The sequence below is a fragment of the Sturnira hondurensis genome, unplaced genomic scaffold (assembly GCF_014824575.4).
Source record: "Sturnira hondurensis isolate 20B ecotype Veracruz unplaced genomic scaffold, ASM1482457v3 Scaffold0000648, whole genome shotgun sequence".
Classification (NCBI taxonomy): domain Eukaryota; kingdom Metazoa; phylum Chordata; class Mammalia; order Chiroptera; family Phyllostomidae; genus Sturnira; species Sturnira hondurensis.
This window is the reverse complement of record NW_028073279.1, coordinates 327,898-348,696: the sequence shown is the minus strand read 5'-3', so window position 1 is coordinate 348,696 and position 20,799 is coordinate 327,898. Positions and strand designations below refer to the sequence as shown.

General features: G+C 37.7%; 1 protein-coding gene and 1 non-coding gene across 2 annotated transcripts in view; both read left to right on the top strand.

Moving 5' to 3' along the window:
• The window catches only part of ACADM (acyl-CoA dehydrogenase medium chain), a 44,633-nt gene that overhangs the window by 7,264 nt on the left and 16,570 nt on the right, over nucleotides 1-20,799 (top strand). Inside the window, exons 3-7 of the mRNA XM_037042264.1 lie at nucleotides 1,623-1,720; nucleotides 4,781-4,850; nucleotides 5,770-5,870; nucleotides 6,434-6,514; nucleotides 16,701-16,831. Of these exons, the coding sequence (XP_036898159.1) occupies nucleotides 1,623-1,720; nucleotides 4,781-4,850; nucleotides 5,770-5,870; nucleotides 6,434-6,514; nucleotides 16,701-16,831 (481 nt within the window). The remainder of the gene's footprint in view (nucleotides 1-1,622; nucleotides 1,721-4,780; nucleotides 4,851-5,769; nucleotides 5,871-6,433; nucleotides 6,515-16,700; nucleotides 16,832-20,799) is intronic.
• On the top strand, nucleotides 5,408-5,599 carry LOC118985683 (U2 spliceosomal RNA). Its single transcript, XR_005066170.1, has one exon. It is a non-coding gene; the product is annotated as a U2 spliceosomal RNA (small nuclear RNA).

The following is a 20,799-nucleotide window of genomic DNA, read 5'->3' as shown; positions in this document are numbered from 1 at the left end:
GGTTGCTGAATGACAGAGGATGGGACAGATACAGGAATTTAGGAGGAGATTGTGAAGTTCAAGTAGAGGAATAAGGATAACACACAACTGGTTGTCTTTGGTGTTTTTTTATCTGTAAAATGGGAACAATAGCTACAACACAGGATTTATCTGAAGATGAAATTTATATGTAAAGTTGCTAGCACATAGCCGTGGCTGGACCGAGGTAAGCTCTCAATAATAGACCTCTGCCTTTCCTACTGTTTACCCACCCGTAACCTTGGTATGGACTGACCCCAGTTTTATTTATTTATTTTTTAAAGGTTTTATTTATTTTTAGAGCGAGGGGAAGGGAGGGAGAAAGAGAAGGAGAGAAACGTTGATCAGTTGCCTCTATGAACGAAACATCAGTCCATTGCCTCTCGAACACCGCCAGCCAAGGGCCTGACTCTCGACCCAGGCATGTTGCCCTTACTGGGAATCAGATCAGCAACCTTTCAGTGTGTGAAACAATGCCCAGCCCACTAAGCCACACCAGTCTGGGCCTAACCCCATTTTTAGAAGTAAAGATATATATAGGCAGAGAACTGTGAGCTTATAGGCTAAGTATATTTTCATTGGTAATTCTATTGTAAATCTATGGGGCTATCATTTCCTCATTTGGGGGATTTTGTTTTCTTGTCTATAAAATGAGGTTTGGGTTTAGGCTGTTCAATTCAGCACCAGAATTCTAGTGTCTGTTACATTTTACATTGTACATCCCTATAAAAATGATTATTATAATCTTAAACACTCTTGCTCATTTCTGCCTCTGTACTTTTGCACTCATTCTTCTTGCCTAAAATACCCTATGTCTCTTTTAAGTTTTACCTGTACTTTGAGGTTGGATGTAACCACATTAAAGCCCAGTGATAGTGTGGGTTTGACAGAATTTAGTAGTGATTGGCCCCCCTCCTCAGTCCGGACCCCATATTCACATCACTAATTTCATAATATCACAACCCCGTATTTTATGTAATTGCATTGTTTAGACATCACTTACAGCATTATAGCAGAGTTTTATATCATTACTTTTTGAGACACTTTTTTTACCACTTTTACCAGTTGTTTTTTGCTGATTCATACATTTAAAATTCTAAGTTTAAAGGAGTAAAACTGAAGCTACGATATTGATATTTTTATGTGATATTTTGGAATGAGTTTTATTGGTTTGTGGTCACTGAGAATAGCCCATTTCCCTAGAAAGATTGATTTTTTATATCAGGGCATGTCTTATGTAGTTTTATTTTGGTGTTAAACACTTGATAAATATGCCTAGGATGTAGTTAAATTTTTTTAAAAAATTTAGACCTCACCAAGTAGAAGAGAAAAGCTCGAGTTTTTATCTGTTACTTACTTATAAAAGCTAGAAATCTTACCTGCCTCCTTTGGCATAGATATATATTATAGAATGAAATCTTGATTAATTAGAATATAGAGTGAAATCTTGATTAATTAGAAAGTGCATTTGTAGTCTTTGGCTTTGTGGTTAATCAAGGGTTAAAATCTTTAGTATAAGCATAAATTTCCACATACTCATTCCATAGGTGTTTTCCCCCATGTCATTGTGCTGTTTTGATCTTTTCTAAATAACTTTCCCTTAGAGTTGACTGAACAGCAGAAAGAATTTCAGGCTACTGCTCGTAAATTTGCCAGGGAGGAAATAATCCCGGTTGCTGCAGAATATGATAAAACTGGTGAGGTGAGTATATACATTAAAAAAATTATTTCTCAGTTACACTTGACATGTGATATTATATTAGTTTAGGTGTATACTGGTGATGAGACATTATGTAACTTAAACGGTCATTCCAGTTATTCTTGTACTCATCTGACACCATGTATAGTTATTAGAATATTATTAACAATAATTCCTATACTGTAGTTTACGTCCCCCTGACTGTTTCGTGACTGCCAATTTGTGATTCTTAATCCTTTTACCTTTTTCACCGATCCCCCTCCCATCTGTCAGTCATCAAAATGTTCTCTGTATCTATGAGTCTGCTTCTGTTGTGCTTGTTCATTTATTTTCTAAATTCAGTTGTTGACAGCTATGTATTTATTCCCATTTTATTGTTCATATTTCTATTATCTTTTTTTCTTCTCAAAGAACACACTATAACATGTAGTAGTTTCCTTGTGAACTCCCTTAGCTTTTTCTAGTCTGGGGAGCTCTTTGAGTGTAATTTGATTCTAAATAACAGCCTTGCTCAGTAAAGTAATATTGGTTATAGGTCCTTGCTTTTTATCATTTTGAGTATTTGCCAGTCCCTTGTGGCCTGGAAAGTTTCTGTTGAGAAATTAGCTCACAGTCTTTTTTTTTTTTTCAATGTTCCCCCGAGGGCACTTTTTTTCATTGCTTTTAGAGACAGATGAAGGGGGAGAGAGAGAGAGAGAGTGAAACACTGCTGTGAGAGGAAGCATAACTGGTTGCCTCCCATCTGAGCCTTGCCCAGGAATTGAACCCGTACCTTTTGGTGTACTGGACAGTGCTCCAACCAACTGAGCCATACCAGCCAGGGCTCAGCTGACAGTGTTATGGGGGCTCCTTTATAAATAATTAATTGCTCTTCTCTTGCTGCTTTTTAGGGTTCTCACTTTGTCTTTAACCTCTTGCATTTTAATTACGATGTGTCTTGATGTGGGCCTCTTTGGGTTCCTATTTTTGAGTCCTAGACTTGTATTTCTCTTTCTTTCACCAGTGTAGGGAAGTCTTATGTCACGTCGATTTTCAATCTCATGCTCGCTCTCTTCTCCCTCTGTCACCCTCATTAGGAGAATGTTGGTATGTTTGAAGTTGTCCCAGAGTTTCTTTCTACTCTCCTCATTTTTTTTGTGCGTTTTCTTTTTGCTTCCCTTATTGAGTGCTTCTTTATATTACAAATTGATGTTTTGAATCTTGGCTTCATCCACTCTACTGTTGATTCCCTATAAATTATTCTTCATTTCAGTTAGTGTATCCTTTATTTCTGACTGCTCTTTTTTATGGTTTCCATGTCTTATTTTTATGCTGTTGAAATTTTCTGTAAGTTCATCTACTTTTCCCCTAAGTTCATTGAGCATCCTTATAACCAGTGTTTTCAGCTCTGCATCTAGTAGATTGCTTGTGTCCATTTTGTTTAGCTCTTTTCTGGACTTCTGTTGTTTCATTTGGGTCCATGTTCCTTCATCTCCTCATTTTGGCAGTCTCCCTGTGTTTGTTTCTATGTATTAGGTAGAACTGCTGTGTCTTCTGGGTTTGGTAAGGTGACCTTAGATAGTAGATGTCTTATAGGATCCGGTGGCACCACCCTCCCATTCATCTAAGGTATACACTCCAGATGCCCACCTCCCACCCCACGTGGGCTTTATACACCCTCCTCTTGTAGTTGAGATTTGATTGCTGTTGGCACATCAATGGGAGGAAAATTTACCCCCTGGTCAATTGGCTACAAGACTGACTGTGACCACTTTGGAGGATCAGCTGTGCAGTTGCCCATCCCACTGAGCAAGACTTACTTCAGCGGGCCCCTTGAGTGTGTCACTTATGGAGGTGGTTGGGTGCTGCTTCAATGTGGTCTGAAACTGTACACATGGTGCACTGGTTCTGAGGCCTGTGGGAGATACAAGCCAAGGTCAGCCATCACCTATGTTCTGCCTGGGGCCACCTGACATAACCTGCAAAATGATATACAAATGGCTGCTGTGTGCTGGGCTTGGAGGTGCCCACAAGCAGCCAGGCTGAGAACAAAGGCAGGCTAGTGCTAGTGCCAGGCAGGGCTGGTGCACTTATTGAGAGGTATGGGGCATGGTGAGGCCAGATGTTGCTTGTCCGAGACATCGTAGGAAACGTCATGGTCCATCATTTGGGACATCGTTTGATGTCTCATCATCTGAGACGTCATGGTCCATCGTTTGGACCATGAGTCAAGCCCAACCACTGGTATGGAAAAGCCACTGGAAACAGCGTAGGTGGGCCTGCAAGTTGGTGGGCAGGGTCCCAGGGTATGACCAGGGTGAGGCACAGTTTATGGAGACTCAGATACAGAGCCCTTCTGCCTGCTCTGTAGGGAAAGGGCTCAAAAAAGGAGCAGTGGCCTTTGCCAGCAGTTCTATCTGGAGGAAGGTTGCCCTTCCAGCTCCCTCCTTAATGCCAGCCAGTTCAGTTTCTCCTCGTATGTCCCTGGTACCTTTCCAGCTGCTTCCCCTGGTGCTGGAGCTCAGAGTGAATGAGCCCAAGAAGGTCCATGTGCAGGTCCTTTAAGAGGAACTGCCTAGGGTTCCAGAAGCCCTCTACCTCCCTCAGCCACAAACCCTGCTGGAATTTACAGCCAGAAGTTATGGGGGCTTATCTTCCAGGCACTGGAACCCTGGGCTAGGAGGCCTGGTGTGGGGCTGGGACCCCTCACTCCTCAGGGGGCACCTCCAAGGCCTTGATATCCCTTCTGATTTTTATCTGCCACACTTGGGTGTGGGAGCAGCGCTTTTCCCATCTCCACCCCTTCTACCAGTTTGTGTGCTACTTTCTTTGAATCTCTAGTAGGACTTCATTCTGCTAGATTTCAGGTGGTTATGAATGGTGGTTGTTATGTAATTTAGTTTTAATTTTGATGTAATTTTGGGAGGACGCAAGTTTTGCATTTACCTATACCTTTATCTTGACGGGAAGCCTCTGCATTTTAGGACAGGAAGATCTTTTACATTTTTCCAAGACTACATAATCAAATATCTAGATTTTTAAATGCAACTGGCTGTCTTCTTTAATCTTTTTTTTTTCTTTTAGTACCCTGTCCCTCTAATTAAAAGAGCCTGGGAACTTGGTTTAATGAATGTACATATTCCAGAAAATTGTGGTAAGCTCTCTTCACATTTTTAACCCTGGCATGTATAGGAACAAGAAAAATTGTGAAACTCTACTCATTCTTTTGAATATTTATTGCCATTAAATATTGGCTTTCTACCTTTGTCTTCCTGTGTAGAGTTCAGTATTTGCTTTGCCTGTTTCTAAAAGCCTCATATTCAATACTTAGAGGCATTTTTGTTCTTTATAACAAGTTCCAACTTCAACTTGATTCTGAACCTTGGTAACTTTTGTCTGTAGAGCTGGTCAATTTGTTGCATTTTAATTCTGCCTTTGAGTTATAATTTTTCCCCCTGCGAGGTCATCTGTGATGTTTTCTTTGTTTTCCCCAGGAAGGTCAAAGTTTTAGTTAAGCTGAATTAAGTTTTTAAAAAATCATGTTAAAACAGGAAAACAAGGCCAGATTACAAATAGCAAGAGAATATTTTTGAATTTTTATAATTTACTATAAAGAAATATAATTTGTTACTGTGCTGGCCATAGCACATTTTTAGTTTCTTGGGTTATAGATACTGTATTTGCAAATTTGCCTTTAAAACCAGTTAGATGATTACTTCTTGGCCTTTTTCATTAAGATCAAGTATAGTACCTGTTCTGATTAGTTTAACATCTGATAAAGACCTCTATCTGAGAACAACACATTCACTGGGTTTTGGGAGCAGGAAGATAGAAATGGAGTTTACCTGTTCCTGATGCGCATAGATCCACTACTAAAGTGCTTCCGGGAACAGTGCACCCCCTCAGGGACAAGAAGCAGAATAAAATAAGTAAATAAAAATAAAACCAATCAGATTAACTATTTAATTACTTCCAGTTGGGTCATATTAGAAATAATTAAAATAATTTACCTTTATTTCAGTTCAGATGTACTATATATTGTCATGGGTTTTTACTACATTTTGATACTATAGGAGGCCTTGGACTTGGAAGTTTTGATAGCTGTTTAATTGCTGAAGAATTGGCATATGGATGTACAGGAATTCAGACTGCTCTTGAAGCAAATTCTTTAGGGGTAAGTCACTTGGAAAATTAATTGCCTAACTGAGCTATTGTTAATGAGACAGCATTACTAAGTTAGGTTAGTTGGTAGAACACAGTTTTCTTTTCCAAGAAACACAAGATTCTGCAGTGAAGCCTATACTTCTTTTCCAAAAGTTGATCATGTTGGCTTGTCTATACTACTTGGAGTCCTAGCTATCCTAGTGGGGAAACTGTATGCTTTGGCTGCTGCTTCAGGCTAAAGTCCACATTCAGGGAAAGGATCATGATGGCAATGCTAAAATTTAGTAAGCAGTTCTTAGGAAGCCTGGTCATATATGCTACATTATTTATCCTAAATTTAATTCATTATGTAATACAGTATTATACCAAGTTCTATATAACTTAATTTTATGAAAATACTTGTATTAACAGATTTATTTTCTTATTTTAGCTCTCCAACTTAGAGGCAGAATAAAGCCCCGTTCTTTAGATTTACCCATTGGGGGAAAATAGTTTTCTAATTTTTAAATTGTAGTATCCCTGAATTTATGTACATAATAAAAATATCTTTTTTGTGTCACTTTTCTTCGATAGCAAATGCCCATTATTATTGCTGGAAATGCTCAACAACAAAAGAAGTATTTGGGGAGGATGACTGAAGAGCCATTAGTCTGTGTGAGTATGTGCAGCTGAAGTTACCAAAGTATTTAGGTACAGTGATAATTCTGGGATGCCAAGAAAGTGTCATAATAATGATTCTTGGTTATTTCCAAATGAAAAATATTTACTTGTGGTATATCATGGGTGCCAGAAAATTGTTATAATAATCCCTGGCTCATTTCCAGGAGAGAGAGAACTATTTAGTGGTTCACTCTGCTGTGAGTGGCTGTGTCAGAAATTTAGATTGAATGTATGACAGTAAGTTTGAATCAGTAGTCTTTTGAACTAATAAGAAATTAAAATGAATAAAAACATGTCAGGCCCTGGCTGGTGTAGCTCAGTGGATTGAGCGCAGGCCTGCAAACCACACGATTGCGGTTCGATTCCCAGTCAGGGCACATGCCTGGGTTGCAGGCCACTTCCGGGCAGGGGACGCACAAGAGCCAACCATACATTGATACTTCTCTCCTTCCCTTCCCCTCTAAAGATAAATAAATAAAACCTTTAAAAAAAACAAACATATCAATTTATTTGTTAAATGAGTAACTTGAGTCTACGGCCATACCACCCTGAATGCATCTGATCTCATCTGAATGAGTAACTTGGGGAGAATATTTATAGATGAATTCCCTGAGAGCTACTCAGCAACTGTTTAAATTGGATATTTTTATTTTTTATTTTTTTGGGGGAAAGGTGTGCAAAAGGCCTTTATTCTTTTAGATCCAGGAAAAATTCACACTCTGCACAGCCTGTAAAGTTCAGCAAGAGAGATCTGTTCTCCAGGCAGAGGTTTCCCTGATGGGATATTACTTCTCCACACAGTCCCCTATACATACATACGCATATATACTGAGGTTCTATTTTGAAAGCATTTTTACTTAAGAATTTTTTTCTTCTTTTTTTATTAGTCAAATTTTAATCTAGCGTGTAATTGTGATACTGAAATAATAATACATTGTTACTAAAATTTAGCTAATTGTGAGAGTTGTTCTGAAAGACTAGAAAGAAATATTTGAAAATAAATGTTTATTTATTCAGGTACCTAAATTTTGGGCAGACTGCCTAATAAAGACATTTATGCTTATTTCCTAGTTGGTAATTTTTTTTTCAATACATGAGAGTTTATTAAAAGGCTAATTCCCAGTATTACCTCAGAATTGTGTGAAATATCTAGAGTCTTATCCTATAACATATAATATTAGAAACTGGCTAAAAATTATAGAATGTAGATGCTTATGGGAATCTGCCTTAGTGCACTGATAAGAATATTTGTGCCTTGGCTGGTATGGCTCAGTGGATTGAGTGCTGGCCTGTGAACCAGAGGGTTGCCAGTTCAATTCCCAGTCAGGGCACATACCTGGGTTGTGGGCCAGGTCCCTAGCAAGGGACTCATGTAAGACAACCACACACCGATGTTTCCCCCTGTTTCTTCTTCCCTTCCCCTCTCTCTAAAAATAAATAAATAAAATCAAGAATATTTGTAATTTTCTTATTAGTTATAAATAGGTATTTCTAGATTACAGTCTTTAAAAGCAATTCAAGTACTTCAAACATTTTTAGCAGTTTTGTTAGATATCAATACCTTCAGTATATGTAAAAATATATTCATTATAATTCCTAAGCTATTCTAATTTCTTAATTAGTAAAGATTTAATATACATTTTCCACCTTCTTGTGCAAAATAGCAATAGATCTACTCAAGATATGAAGTCAAGGGTAAAAATGAAAATAGTCTATAGGTATATTAATTACGAGTTTTGATTACTTCCACTGAGATTATTTATTGTTTAACTCCCAATAAATATTTATAAAATTATATTACACACAGTATTTCATTGAAAATTTTAAAAACCTTTTAAACTCTTCTGATTATAAAAACAATATAGAAAATTTTGAAAAGTATGAGGAACAGAAACATCTGTGATCCCTCACATATGAAGTTAATTAGTATTACTGTCTTATTTTACTGTCTATCAGAGTTTTAAATACATATAAATATGTTTTTAACAATTAGGGTCATATTATATGTGCTATTATATCTTTATTACTATCATATGCATTTTCTTTTTAAAGACTGATATTTATCACTGTATAATAGGCCTATTGATATACTGTAATTATTTCACTATTCCCTATTGTTGAGTATTTAAATTCTTTAGATGTTTGCTTTTAAAAATAATACTTGATACAACTTTTTGGTTTTAACTTTACAGTACAGATATATTGTTATTATGTATTCATAAGCACGAATACATAATACATATGTATTATGTATTCACTCTTACCTGATCATGTATGGTCAGATATACAGAGAAAAATAAGGGTGACACCATAATTATTTTTAATACCATTTAGTGCAAAATAAATTTTCCAAAATCATAACAAATTGTGTAATTACATATGTATTATATAAATAAAATAGTAAAAACTATATATCTTTTTAAAAGATTGGGTTAAATCTTTTAAACAGGGTATACCTAAAATATGTGCAGTATTAAGCAGTCATGGACAAGTATTACCTCATGAGGACAAGCTTGTTATGGGCAAGGCATTCAGTAAAGTCCATTTCGTTCATATATGGTCTTAGAGCCTAGAAGTCTCAGTAAAGAGCCTAATAATGGTGAAGAAAACTCTTCTCATAAAATCATACCTTTCTAATGACACTAGGAAGTAGCTGGCATGTAACTGAAATAACACTGAACTTGGGGCTCCAAGACCTGGCTTTAGGGCTTAGCTCAGCCATATAATAGTAATGTGATCTTACACAGTCACTTCAGCTTAAAGTCTCTTTTGAAAATAAGTAGTATATCTCTAAAAGAAATAGTAAAGATAAAACACAATGCTTATGTTTTCATAAGAAAATCTTCACAGAGTGTCCCTTTTGCAAAAATATGTTAGAGCAATTATTTTGTACCTGATGGCTAGAGGAAATTTAGTTTTTCTTTAACTGATATCCATTCATTCATTCATTCATTCATTCATTTATGCAATATCCAAGTTGCCTACTTGCTATATGCAAGACTTTAGCTTATGGGCATTGCAGTTTTTTTAACATTATATTTTATGATTCTGCTGTTACAGTTGTCCCAATTTTTCCCCCTTCGCCCTTCCCCCATCAACTCCCAACCCCTCAGGTAATCCTGGGTCATGTGTATAAGTTTTTTGGCTACGCCCTTTCCTATACTCTCCATCTCCATGGCTATTCTGTAACTACCTATTTGTACTTCTTAATCTATCTACCTCTTCACCCATTCACCAACACCCCACCCCGATCTGGCAACCATCAAAAATGCTCTCCGTATCTATGATGCTGTCTCTGTGCTTGTTTGCTAAGCTTGTTTTTTAAATTCAGTCGTTGATAGATATGTATTTATTGCCATTTTATTGTTCATAGTTTTGATCTTCTTTTTCTTAAATGAGTCCCTTTAACATTTCCTGTATAATGGCTTGGTGATGATGAACTCCTTTAGCTTTTACTAGTCTGGGGAGCTCTTTCTTGTCTGGGAAGCTCTTTATCTGCCTTTCAATTCTAAATGATAGCTTTGCTGGGTAGAGCAATCTTGGTTGTAGGTCCCTGCTTTTTGCTTTTTGTGACTTTGAATATTTCTTGCTAATTCCTTCTAGCCTGCAAAGTTTCTTTGAGAAATCAGCTGACAAACTTATGGGAGCTCCCCTGTAGGTAACTAACTTCTTTTCTCTCACTACATTTAAGATTCTCTCTTTATCTTTAACCTGTGCCATTTTAATGCTGATGTATCTTGGAGTGGGCCTCTTTGCATCTATCTTGTTTGGGACACTCTGTGCTTCCTGGACTTGCATGTCTATTTCCTTCACCAAATTAGGGAAATTTTCATTCATCATTTTTTCAAATAAATTTGCTTTTCTTGCTCTTTCTCTTCTCTTTCTGGCATCCCTATGATATGAATGTTGGAATGCTTAAAGTTGTCCCAGAGGCTGCTTACTCTATTCTTGTGGATTTTTTGGATTCTTTTTTCTTGTTGTTCTTGTGAATGATTGATTTTTGCTTCCTTATGTTCCAAATCATTGATTTGATTCTCAGCTTCATCTTCTCTACTGTTGTTTACCTGTAAATTGTTCTTTGTTTCAATTAGTGTATCCTTCATTTCTGGCTGGATTTGTTTTATTCTTTTGGGGTCCTCAATCAGTTTCTTGAGCCTCCTTATAACCAGTGTTTTGAGTTCTGCATCTGGTAGATTGCTTATCTCCCTTTTGTTTAGTTCTTTTCCTGGAGTTATGATCTGTTCTTTCATTTGGGCTATGTTTCTTTGTCTCCTTGTTTTGGCAGCCTCCCTGTGTTTATTTCTGTGTATTAGAGCTGCTGTGACGGTCTTGGTAATGTTGTCTAATGTGTTCTGTAGGGTCCAGTGGCACAGCCTCCCCTATCACCCAAGCTGGGTACTCGAGGTGTGCCCTTTGTGTGGGCTGAGTGTACCCTTGTGTAAATGCTGTTGTCAGGTCAATGGGAGGGATTTACGCAGGCCAGTGCAGTGCAAGGACTGGCTGTGACCACTGACTACCAGCTCCACCCTTTGACAGATGGAGCATCAGCTGTGCAGGGGAAGGGTGATGGTGCTCTAGTGTGATCTGTGGCTTTCCAGTGGGTGCACAGGCTCTTCGGTTTCCTGGGTGGTGCAGGCCAAGGTCAGCCCCAACCTGTGTTTTGCTCAGGGCCACTCTGAATGAGTTATAAAGCAGTCTGAGATGGCTGCTACTTGTACTAGACTTGGAGAGTGCCAGGAGAAGCCAAGTTGTGAATCTATGCTGGCTGCTGCAAATGCTGTGCCTGGAATTACTTAGCAAAGGGTATGGGGATTGGGGGCTCATGGAGTCCAGCTTGTTTGATTGGATTTGGGAAATTTTGAAGCATGAGCCAAGGCCAGTCATTCATATAGAAAAATCACAGGTAGTAGTTTGGGTGAGCCTGTAAGTTGGGTGGGATGGAGTCTCAGGGGATCTCCAGGGCAGGGAAACAGTGTTAGGCAAGTTGATGGAGTCTCAGATATGATACCTACCTGCCAGCTCTGTGTCTCTGTGCGGGGAGAACTCAGAAAAGGGACAATGGCCTCTGACTACTTCTCTGCCTGGGAGAAAACTATCTTCCAGCTTCCACCTTGGTGCCAGACATTTCAGTTCCTCTCTTAAAGCCACTGGTGCCTTTTAAGCTGCTACCCAGTACTGAAGCTCAGAGGGAGTGAGTCTGTGTAAGTCTATGTGTGGGTTTTTTAACTCAAGCAGTCTCTAACTGCTTGAGACTCCAGAAGTTTCTTCTACCAACTCAATCCCTGCTGGGTTTTGCAGCCAGGAGTTTTGGGGGCTTATCTTCCTGGCACTGGAACCCTCTGTGGGGGAGCCTGTTGTGTGGCTGAGACTCTTTGTTCCTGAGATATCCCTCTTGAATTCTTATCTGCTGTGTGTGGATGTGTGTGGGACTAACCTGTTCTGTGTCTCCACTCCCCGCTCCCCAGCAGTCTGGATGGATGTGGTTTCTTTGATTCCATTGTTAGACTTCCATTCAACTTGCTTTCTGATGGTTCTGGGTGATGGTGGTTCTATATTTTAGTTGTAGTTTTGATGTGGTTGTGCAAGGAGGTGAGCTATGTGTACTCATGCTGCCATCTTGACCAGAAGTGAGCACATTTCACACTTCTAAGGTATACTTACAACTAGTATTTTTTTGTTTTGGTAAGTGGGAAGAATAGAGCCAATTTTATACCCCACCTTTAGTAATTATCTGAACCTAAAAGCAAGCACTGTAATTTATTATTTTTCTTCTGGTTGTATCTTTATTTTCACTTTACCCTGTTTTTTTAATAGTTTATTTTTTATTTTTTTCCCACTACCATTTATCCCCCTTATACACTCTCCCACTTCCAACCTCCCTATTCCTCATCCTAGTTAAAAAAAACCAAACATGTATTATATAAACTACTTCAACTTCCTTTAGAGTAGAAGGTAAAAAATATTTTTAATAGAGATAAATGCAACATTGCTTTGTAGACAATACAAATTTAAGATTGGTGGCATTATCACTAATAAAGTTGTCATGCTATACTCATTCATTCAAATACTTGAATACTGTGTAATGGGTAGACTGAATAAAATAATGACTAAAACTGAGCTCCTACTCACAAGAAGCTAATCTGGTAGACCCTTAGATCCTTACCCAGAATGTATTCATTTTTGCATATAATTATGCAAAATAGTAAAATTCATAAATAAATAATTATGCTTAAAGGGATGTTACTATAATGCTTGATTTTTCTAGTTCTCATGGAAAAATTTAGATTTTGTAAATCAAACTAATCAGAATAGTGAGGATCACAAGTGCTAGGGACAGTTATTTTGTAAAACATTTATTAATAGACAATAGGGATACCAAGCGGCTCAAGAAGCTCTGATATAGCTAAGGGAGAAACACATAAACGAATGTAATACTCTGTGTAATACCATATAGTGTGGTAAAGAAGAGAACAAGTTACAGTGGGAACAAAAAAGGCTTCTGCTGAAAGTGCATTATAACATTAATTTTAATTACTAGGAATGAATCAAACATGAACATAATCTCTGAAGAAACAGCCATGACAAGCCATTTTGTATAGAAACATATAGACCAGTACACTACGTAAACTCTAAAAACTTTTCATTATTATAAAGCTGAGAAATGTCTAATAGCATATTTCAGGAAAACTAAATTCCTAAAGGTGGGTAAAATAAAATTTTGGCACTTTAAAGCATTATCTTTTCTGGTCAGTTCTTATGTTTAATAACCATTTTTTGTTGTTGTTATGATGCTGAAAACATCTTGGAATCTCTAGGTAGGAGAGTCATCAATCTACTTAACTCATATGATACCTGAGTCGCCTCTGGAGTACTCAGTGAAAAGGCCATCTAGCTTATGTTTTAATGTCTGGCAGTCACAATGTCCTGAAACAGCTCCATTTGGGATCCTCTCTAGCCATTAGAAAGCTCTTCTGGATACCATGCTTCTGAAAAAAGGACTGTGCCATTTCAATTTATAATCTTACTTCCTCACACCGTAATAGGTGTTCAATAAAAATTTGAATGAATTCACTGTAGTTTTCTATCAATTCAAATTTTCTCCCTTGGCTATATAGTGTTTTGGGTATTTGAATATAGCTATCATGTGGATCTTATCTTTTCTAAGTTATTTACATAACTTCTTAATTGTTTGTTCATTCAACACAGTAACATTCCATCACTTTACTAATCACTGACTCTAAAATATCCTGGAGCTAAATACTGTACTTCTGCATGGTCTGATGAATGCAGAGTAGGATGGTTCCACCACTCTTATTTTATATACTGTTATAAATATAGCTTATAGCACTAGCCCTGTTGGTTTATATAAAGCTTACTCTTTTCTTAAATTATCAAACCAGCTTCCCCATCTGGTGAAATTTAAGTTTTTGTATAATCATTAAGTAGTCTATTAGCTCTATTAGCTCAGTCTCAGCACTGACTTCTTCCCTGAGCTTTACCCTACTATATGCACTAGTCTATTAAATATTTCTTCTTGGCTAGACTTAACTATCTTAAACTAAATGTGTCTCAAACCAAATTATTTCCTTCCCATTCTTTAGAACTGCTTCTCTTCTAGATTATCTCTGGCTGGAAGTTGCTTAAACTGAAAAACAGGAAGTCATCATAACGTCTTCTTTAGCTCCCCAATGTCCTGCTTAGTCGTCATATCTGAACTTCACACCCCAGTTCTCAACTGCAGCTTCTAGTCTCTGGCTTGCTTCTTTCTTACCTGTACTACTGCAAAGCCTCCTTAATGTGTGTCCCAAGTCATCTTGTGTAGGTACTTCTGCCACTTAGAGGTTCTGTGAACAGGGGCAAATTACTTAAACCTCACTGTGCCAGTTTAGTTATTTGTAAATGCAGATACTTAGTACCTATGTCATGGGGATTATTTTTTAATTTTTATTTTTATTTAATTCTTGTTCAAGTACAATTTTCTGTCTTATATTACCAGCCCTGCCCCCCCACCAAGTGCTCCCCACCTCCCTCCCATTTCCGCCCCCCACCTTAGTTATTGTCCATGTGTCCTTTACACTTGTTCATGTGAGTCCATCCCCTTTTCCCCTGTGATTCTCTCCCCTCTCCCCTCTGGACCTTGTCAGCCTGTTCCATATTTGAGTGTCATTGGTCATATTTTGCTTGCTTCTTTGTTTTGTTGTTTAGATTCCTGTTAACGGTGATATCATATGGTATTTGTCTTTCACTGCCTGGCTTATTTCACTCAGCATAATGCTTTCCAGTTCCATCGATGATGTTGCAAAGGGTAGTAGTTCCTTCTTTCTTTCTGCAGCATAGAATTCCATTGTGTAAATGTACCATAGTTTTTTGATCCAGTCATTTACCGATGGGCATCTAGGTTGCTTCCAACTCTTGGCTATCGTAAATTGTGCTGCTATGAACATCGGGGTGCATAGGTTCTTTTGGATTGGTGTTGCAGAGTTCTTAGGATATACTCCTACTAGTGGAATTGCTGGGTCAAAAGGCACATTCATTTTTAGTTTGGGGATTATTTTGATGTTTAAATGAGTCAAGTACTTAGAACAGACCCTGAAAGATAGTAATTATTATTACCCCCCTTAATTTGGTCATGTATACTTTTATAATGATAAACGATCTAAAATATAAATGTGTCACTTTCTTGGATTCACAGAAATATTCGCTGTTTTTAATTCATCAATAGCATTTGTACCTTTTACAGTTTCTGAACCCATTTTAGAATCTAACATCTTCAGAAAAGTGCATATACTCTTCATTTTTCCACATTGGGCTTTCTGTACTCCCCTGAAGCCCATGTACTTAATTCCTTAAGGTTCCCTGTCACAATCATAAGTGTCCATAAACTTTTTTGAATGCACAGACTATACTCTCCTTAGCATGGTGTGTACGTCAGTCTTCATGACCAAGTCCCTTTCTGCCTCTTTTCATGGCTTTCAGTTTCATACTTTATTTTCCAGTGCTGAACTGCTAGTGGTTCCCCCTGTTACAACTGCTGTTTCATTCTTGTGTGCCTTTGATCTTCTTGCCTTACTTATTTGTACTTCAAGATATAGCTCTTCCAGTGAGTTTTACTTATTTCTCTTCTTTTCACCTTCCTAACCACTCATGACCTCCCATCCCACTACAGGTCTATATAATCATTTTTAATGTCCCTATGTACCCTATTACTTTAGAACTAAAATTAACTGTTAAAGTTTCTTCTTTGGATTCTAAGTTACTTTAAGGGCAAGGCGCTGTGTCTTTGGGCTTTGTATCCACAGGACCTGTCACTCAGTAAATATCAATGAACTTCAGCTACTCGGTGCTTTTCTTCCTCTGCCCCCGTTTTCTGTTCCAGCTTGTCTTTTGTCACTTCTCTGTTTAGGAGTCTTAAGAGGCTCCCCTCTCTGTACCAGATAAAATTATAACTTCGGTGTGTTATAGAAATGGTTCTTTATCATCTGTTTCCTTTCTTTCTTTCCAGAGTTGTTTCCCACCATCCCCTTACATGCATAGCGTTTACATGTTATAGAACTCGGGTGCTTTAGTGTTCCAAACATTGGGTAGCCCTGCTTCTTGTCTTGACATCATTGCGTATGTTGTTACTTCTTGAAATACACATTTCTTCTTTTCCCTATCCACGAAGAATTCCTTTTCTTGTATGAGGTTTTAAACATCACTTCTGGGAAGCTTTTTCTGACAGCCTAAAGCTAAGCCAGTTTCTTAAGCCTATTGTATATGACTTTAACAGATACATGATTACAACATAGCAGTCATCCCCACTGTTACAGTACGAAAATCTTGAAGACAGGATATCTTTCATCTCTGGTTTTTCCACCTAGGTTATAACCTGGTACATGCTATAAACTACTTATTAGGTGTTTGAATGAGTAAGTACACATGAAATTGAATTTAACTGGGTTGAAGAGATCTAACATTTTAATTTTTGGAATGGTTTACTGGTATCCTATGTCAAGCTTAAATTATATATTAAATAATTTTATATTTCAGCAGTTAATTTGATTCTCCAAGAACATTTTATTTTTAGGTATTTAAAAATATTTAAAGTCCTGGCTTAAAAAAAATAAAATACACTCCTTATTCTCTGTTCATAGTTTAATACTTAGCATTTAGAGTTTTCTTTTGTTTCCATATATTCCAGGCCTACTGTGTAACAGAACCTGGGGCAGGCTCTGATGTAGCCAGTATAAAGACCAAAGCAGAAAAGAAAGGAGATGAGTATATTATTAATGGTCAGAAGATGTGGATAACCAATGGAGGAAAAGCTAATTGGTATGTTGCTGAAAACATCTCTGTGTATTGTTTAGTAATTATTTTACATTCAGGATATCCCCTCTGTCCTTTATTATGAAACCACCAGAATTAAAATAAGTTTTATTCATAGAACTTATGGAAGGTCCATAGACAATTATAAGTAGTTTAGTAGTTTTCAAAAACAATTTTTAAGCCTTGAACTATGTCTTCAAGTTAACTCTCAGAAGTTACATTTGTAAAATGAAACAGAAATACCTGCTCTGGTTGTATCTGACTAGGAAAGCTAGAACCCCATCCCTTGGCCTCACCATCTCCCCTTCCATAACCTGCACCAGAGCCTTCTTGGAACCATTCTCCTGAGACTGAGGAAGAAAGAAGACATTGGCAGCAAATTTCTCTGATTCCAAGCAATAAGTAATGGCAGTTTTAAAACTCAGGTCATCTTAGAGAAGACATAATTTTACTTTTATGAAATCTAAAAGGTTCAAATGAATAGGTCCAAAAATACTGACATGAAGTTCAACAAAGGATCAAAAACCACTTGTGTAAATCTAAAATGTTGAAGGAAAACATATTTGATAGTATTATTTTGGGGGAAAAAGATGGAAGTTTAATAAATCTTTATAGGTTTAGTAGGAATCAACAGTGTGATGTATCTGCCTTTAAAAAGCTAATGTGATTTCTTGCTAAAATACAGTAATAGAAGGATAGCATCAGCAAGAAGGGGGAAATGGTAACAGTTCTGGGCAACACACTTTAAGATACACACTGGCAAAATGGAATTTATTGCTGGCAAAACAACAATAAATGTGTTGTTTAATGAATTCAGAATCAAGAAAGAATCCTGCTTTAGGAGGAGCCTATTAACATGGCCTATGGCCCTGGCTGGTGTAGCTCAGTAGATTGAGCACAGGCCTGTGAACCAAAAGGTCGAGGTTTGATTCCCAGTCAGGGCACATGCCTGGGTTGCAGGCCAGTTCCCAGCAGGGGATGCACGAGAAGCAACCATACATTGATATTTCTCTCCCTCTCTCCTTCCCTTCCCATCTAAAGATAAATAAATAAAAATCTTTTTAAAAAACCATGTCTTATGAAGAGTAAAGAAATTAGGTTTGGTTAGTTTGGAAGAATTTTGAAATTTTTTATTTTTTTCCCCAATTTTTTTATTTAATTATTTTTCAAGTACAGTTTTCTGTCTATTACTCCCATCCCATCCCACCCCCCATCCTCCCCCCTCCCTCCCATTTCCACCCTTCTCAGTTGTTGTCCATGTATCCTTTATATAGGTTCCTCTAAAAAGAATTTTGAAAATTTTTAAATAAACACAGAAAGAAAAGCAGTCTTGCACATGTGTTCAGGAAACCAATTTAGCATCAATGGGTGAAAGTTAGAAAAACACAGAATTCAGCTCAACATAAGGATAAGCTTTCCAACAACAATGCTGTCCAGTGTCTTTACTTATCTGAAAAAATATGAGTCAATATATCTGTGTGCTCTGAAGTGCAGTTTTCTGGCAAGTAAAGCATTATTTCTGGGAATGAGCTTACCAGAGTGTCATTTGTTTTGCTTTAAATATGTCTACCAATCCCTTGCAGATGTCTAATAATTGTGGATATCATTATCTTTAACTATGTGATTATAATATCAGCAAGTAATTAAAATATTAAAATGTAGCAGGTTGAGAGAAATCTAACCATGCAATTAGAAGTGTTCATAATTTTTAAGAACTCATTAAGTACAACTCTTCATGTAGTAAGACAAATTAGGTAATATATGAAACTAAAATCAGTTTTTACTATACTTGATCTTAGCCAAAAGGCCAAGAAGTGATAAAAATCAGTTTTTATTATGTATTACTATTATCAAGTAAATCTATAGAGTGAGTGGTGGTTTATTAGTTTTATTTATTTTTTAAATATAGTTTATTGATTATGCTATTACAGTTGTCTCAGTTCCCCCTTTTTATTCCCTTCCATTCTGCATTCCCTCTCCTGCTCACATTTCCCCTCTTTAGTTCATGTCCATGGGTCGTACATATAAGTTCTTTGGCTTCTCCATTTCTATACTGTTCTTAACCTCCCCCTGTCTATTTTCTGCCTACCATTTATGCTACTTATTCTCCATACCTTTTCTCCCTCTCTCCCCTTCCCACACTCCGCTGATAATTCTCCATGTGAACTCCATTTTTGCGATTCTGTTCCTGTTCTAGTTGTTTGCTGAGTTTGTGTTTTCTTGTTTTTAGGTTTGGTTGTTGATAGTTGAGTCTGTTGTCATTTTACTGTTCATATTCTTTGACCTTCTTCTTTACTTAGATAAGTCCCTTTAACATTTCATGTAATAAGGGCTGGGTGATGATGAATTCCTTGAACTTGACCTTATCTGGGAAGCACTTTATCTGCCTTTCTATTCTAAATGATAGCTTTGCTGGATAGAGCAATCTTGGATGTAGGTCTTTGCCTTTCATAACTTGGAATACTTCTTTCCAGCCCCTTCTTGCCTGCAAGGTTTCTTTTGAGAAATCAGCTGGCAGTCTGATGGGAACTCCTTTGTAGGTGACTGTCCCCTTATCTCTTACTGCTTCTAGAATTCTCTCCTTCATTTTAATCTTGGCTAATGTAATTATGATGTGCCTTGGTGTGTTCCTTTTTGGGTCCAACTTCTTTGGGACTCTCTGAGCTTCCTGGTTTTCCTGAAAGTCTATTTCCTTTGCCAGATTGGGGAAGTTCTCTTTCATTATGTGTTCAAATAAGTTTTCAATTTCTTGGTCTTCCTCTTCTTCTGGCATCCCTATGATTCAGATGTTGGAACATTTAAAGATGTTTTGGAGTTTCCTAAGTCTCTCCTTACTGTTTTGAATTCTTGTGTACTCATTCTTTTCTGCTTGAATGTTTCTTTCTTCCTTCTGCTCCACACCGTTGATTTGAGTCCCTGTTTCCTTCTTGTCACTGTTGATTCCCTATACATTTTCCTTTATTTCACTTTTCACAGCCTTCACTTCTTCCTCTGTTTTGTGACCATCTTTAACCATTTCTTTGATGAGTATCCTGATTACCAGTGTTTGAACTGTGCATCTGATAGGTTGGCTATATCTTCATCGCTTAGTTGTATTTTTTCTGGAGCTTTGATCTGTTCTTTCATTGGGCCATTTTTTTTGTCTCAGTGCACCTGTTACATAGTAAGGGGTGGGGCCTTAGGTATTCGCCAGGGCAGCGGGGCAACCCAAGTCACTTCATCATGACACTGTAAGTGGGGAAGAGGTCTTACAGGAAACAGTGCCACTTGCTCTGCTTTCTGCCTGTTTTCAGTCATTTCCCCAGCTACTCACAATCAAATTGGGCTTTTCTGGTGCTGATTCCCGGTGGGTGGGTTTATGTACATTCTAGGACCCTGTGGGTCTCTCCAATAAACTCTCCTGTGAGGCTGGAAGTTTCTCTCACTGCTGCCTCAACCGCCACAGATTTTTACAGCCAGAGGTTTTGAGACTTTGCTTCCCCATACTGGAACCCTGGGTTGCTTGGTATCTTGCTCCCCAGTTGTTCCTCCAGGGTTATCTGCACATGAATGTGAGACCGCCCAGTCTGCAAGGGGCCACCTCACCCAGTCCGCCAGCCACCACCTTGCCCACCGAGGTCCTCCAGCTGCTGCCTTTCTGTGAGTCCTCTCCACCCGACTGCTAGTCTCCACCACTCCTACGGGTCTGGATGAATGTTTCTTCTTTAACTGCTTGGTTGTTGGACTTCCATACAGTTCAATTTTCTGGCTGTTCTGGTTGTTTTTTGCTTTTAAATTTGCTGTTATCCCTCTTTTGGTTGTGCAAGAAGGCACAGTGTGTTTACCTATGCCTACATCTTGGCTGGAAATCAGTTTATTAGTTTTAAACAGAGAAAATAAATGTGTTGTTTAAGGAATTTTTAGAAAAGTCCTCCTATGAAGATATTTAGAGGGAAAACTCAGCAAATATTCATAATAGTTTAGCTACATCAACA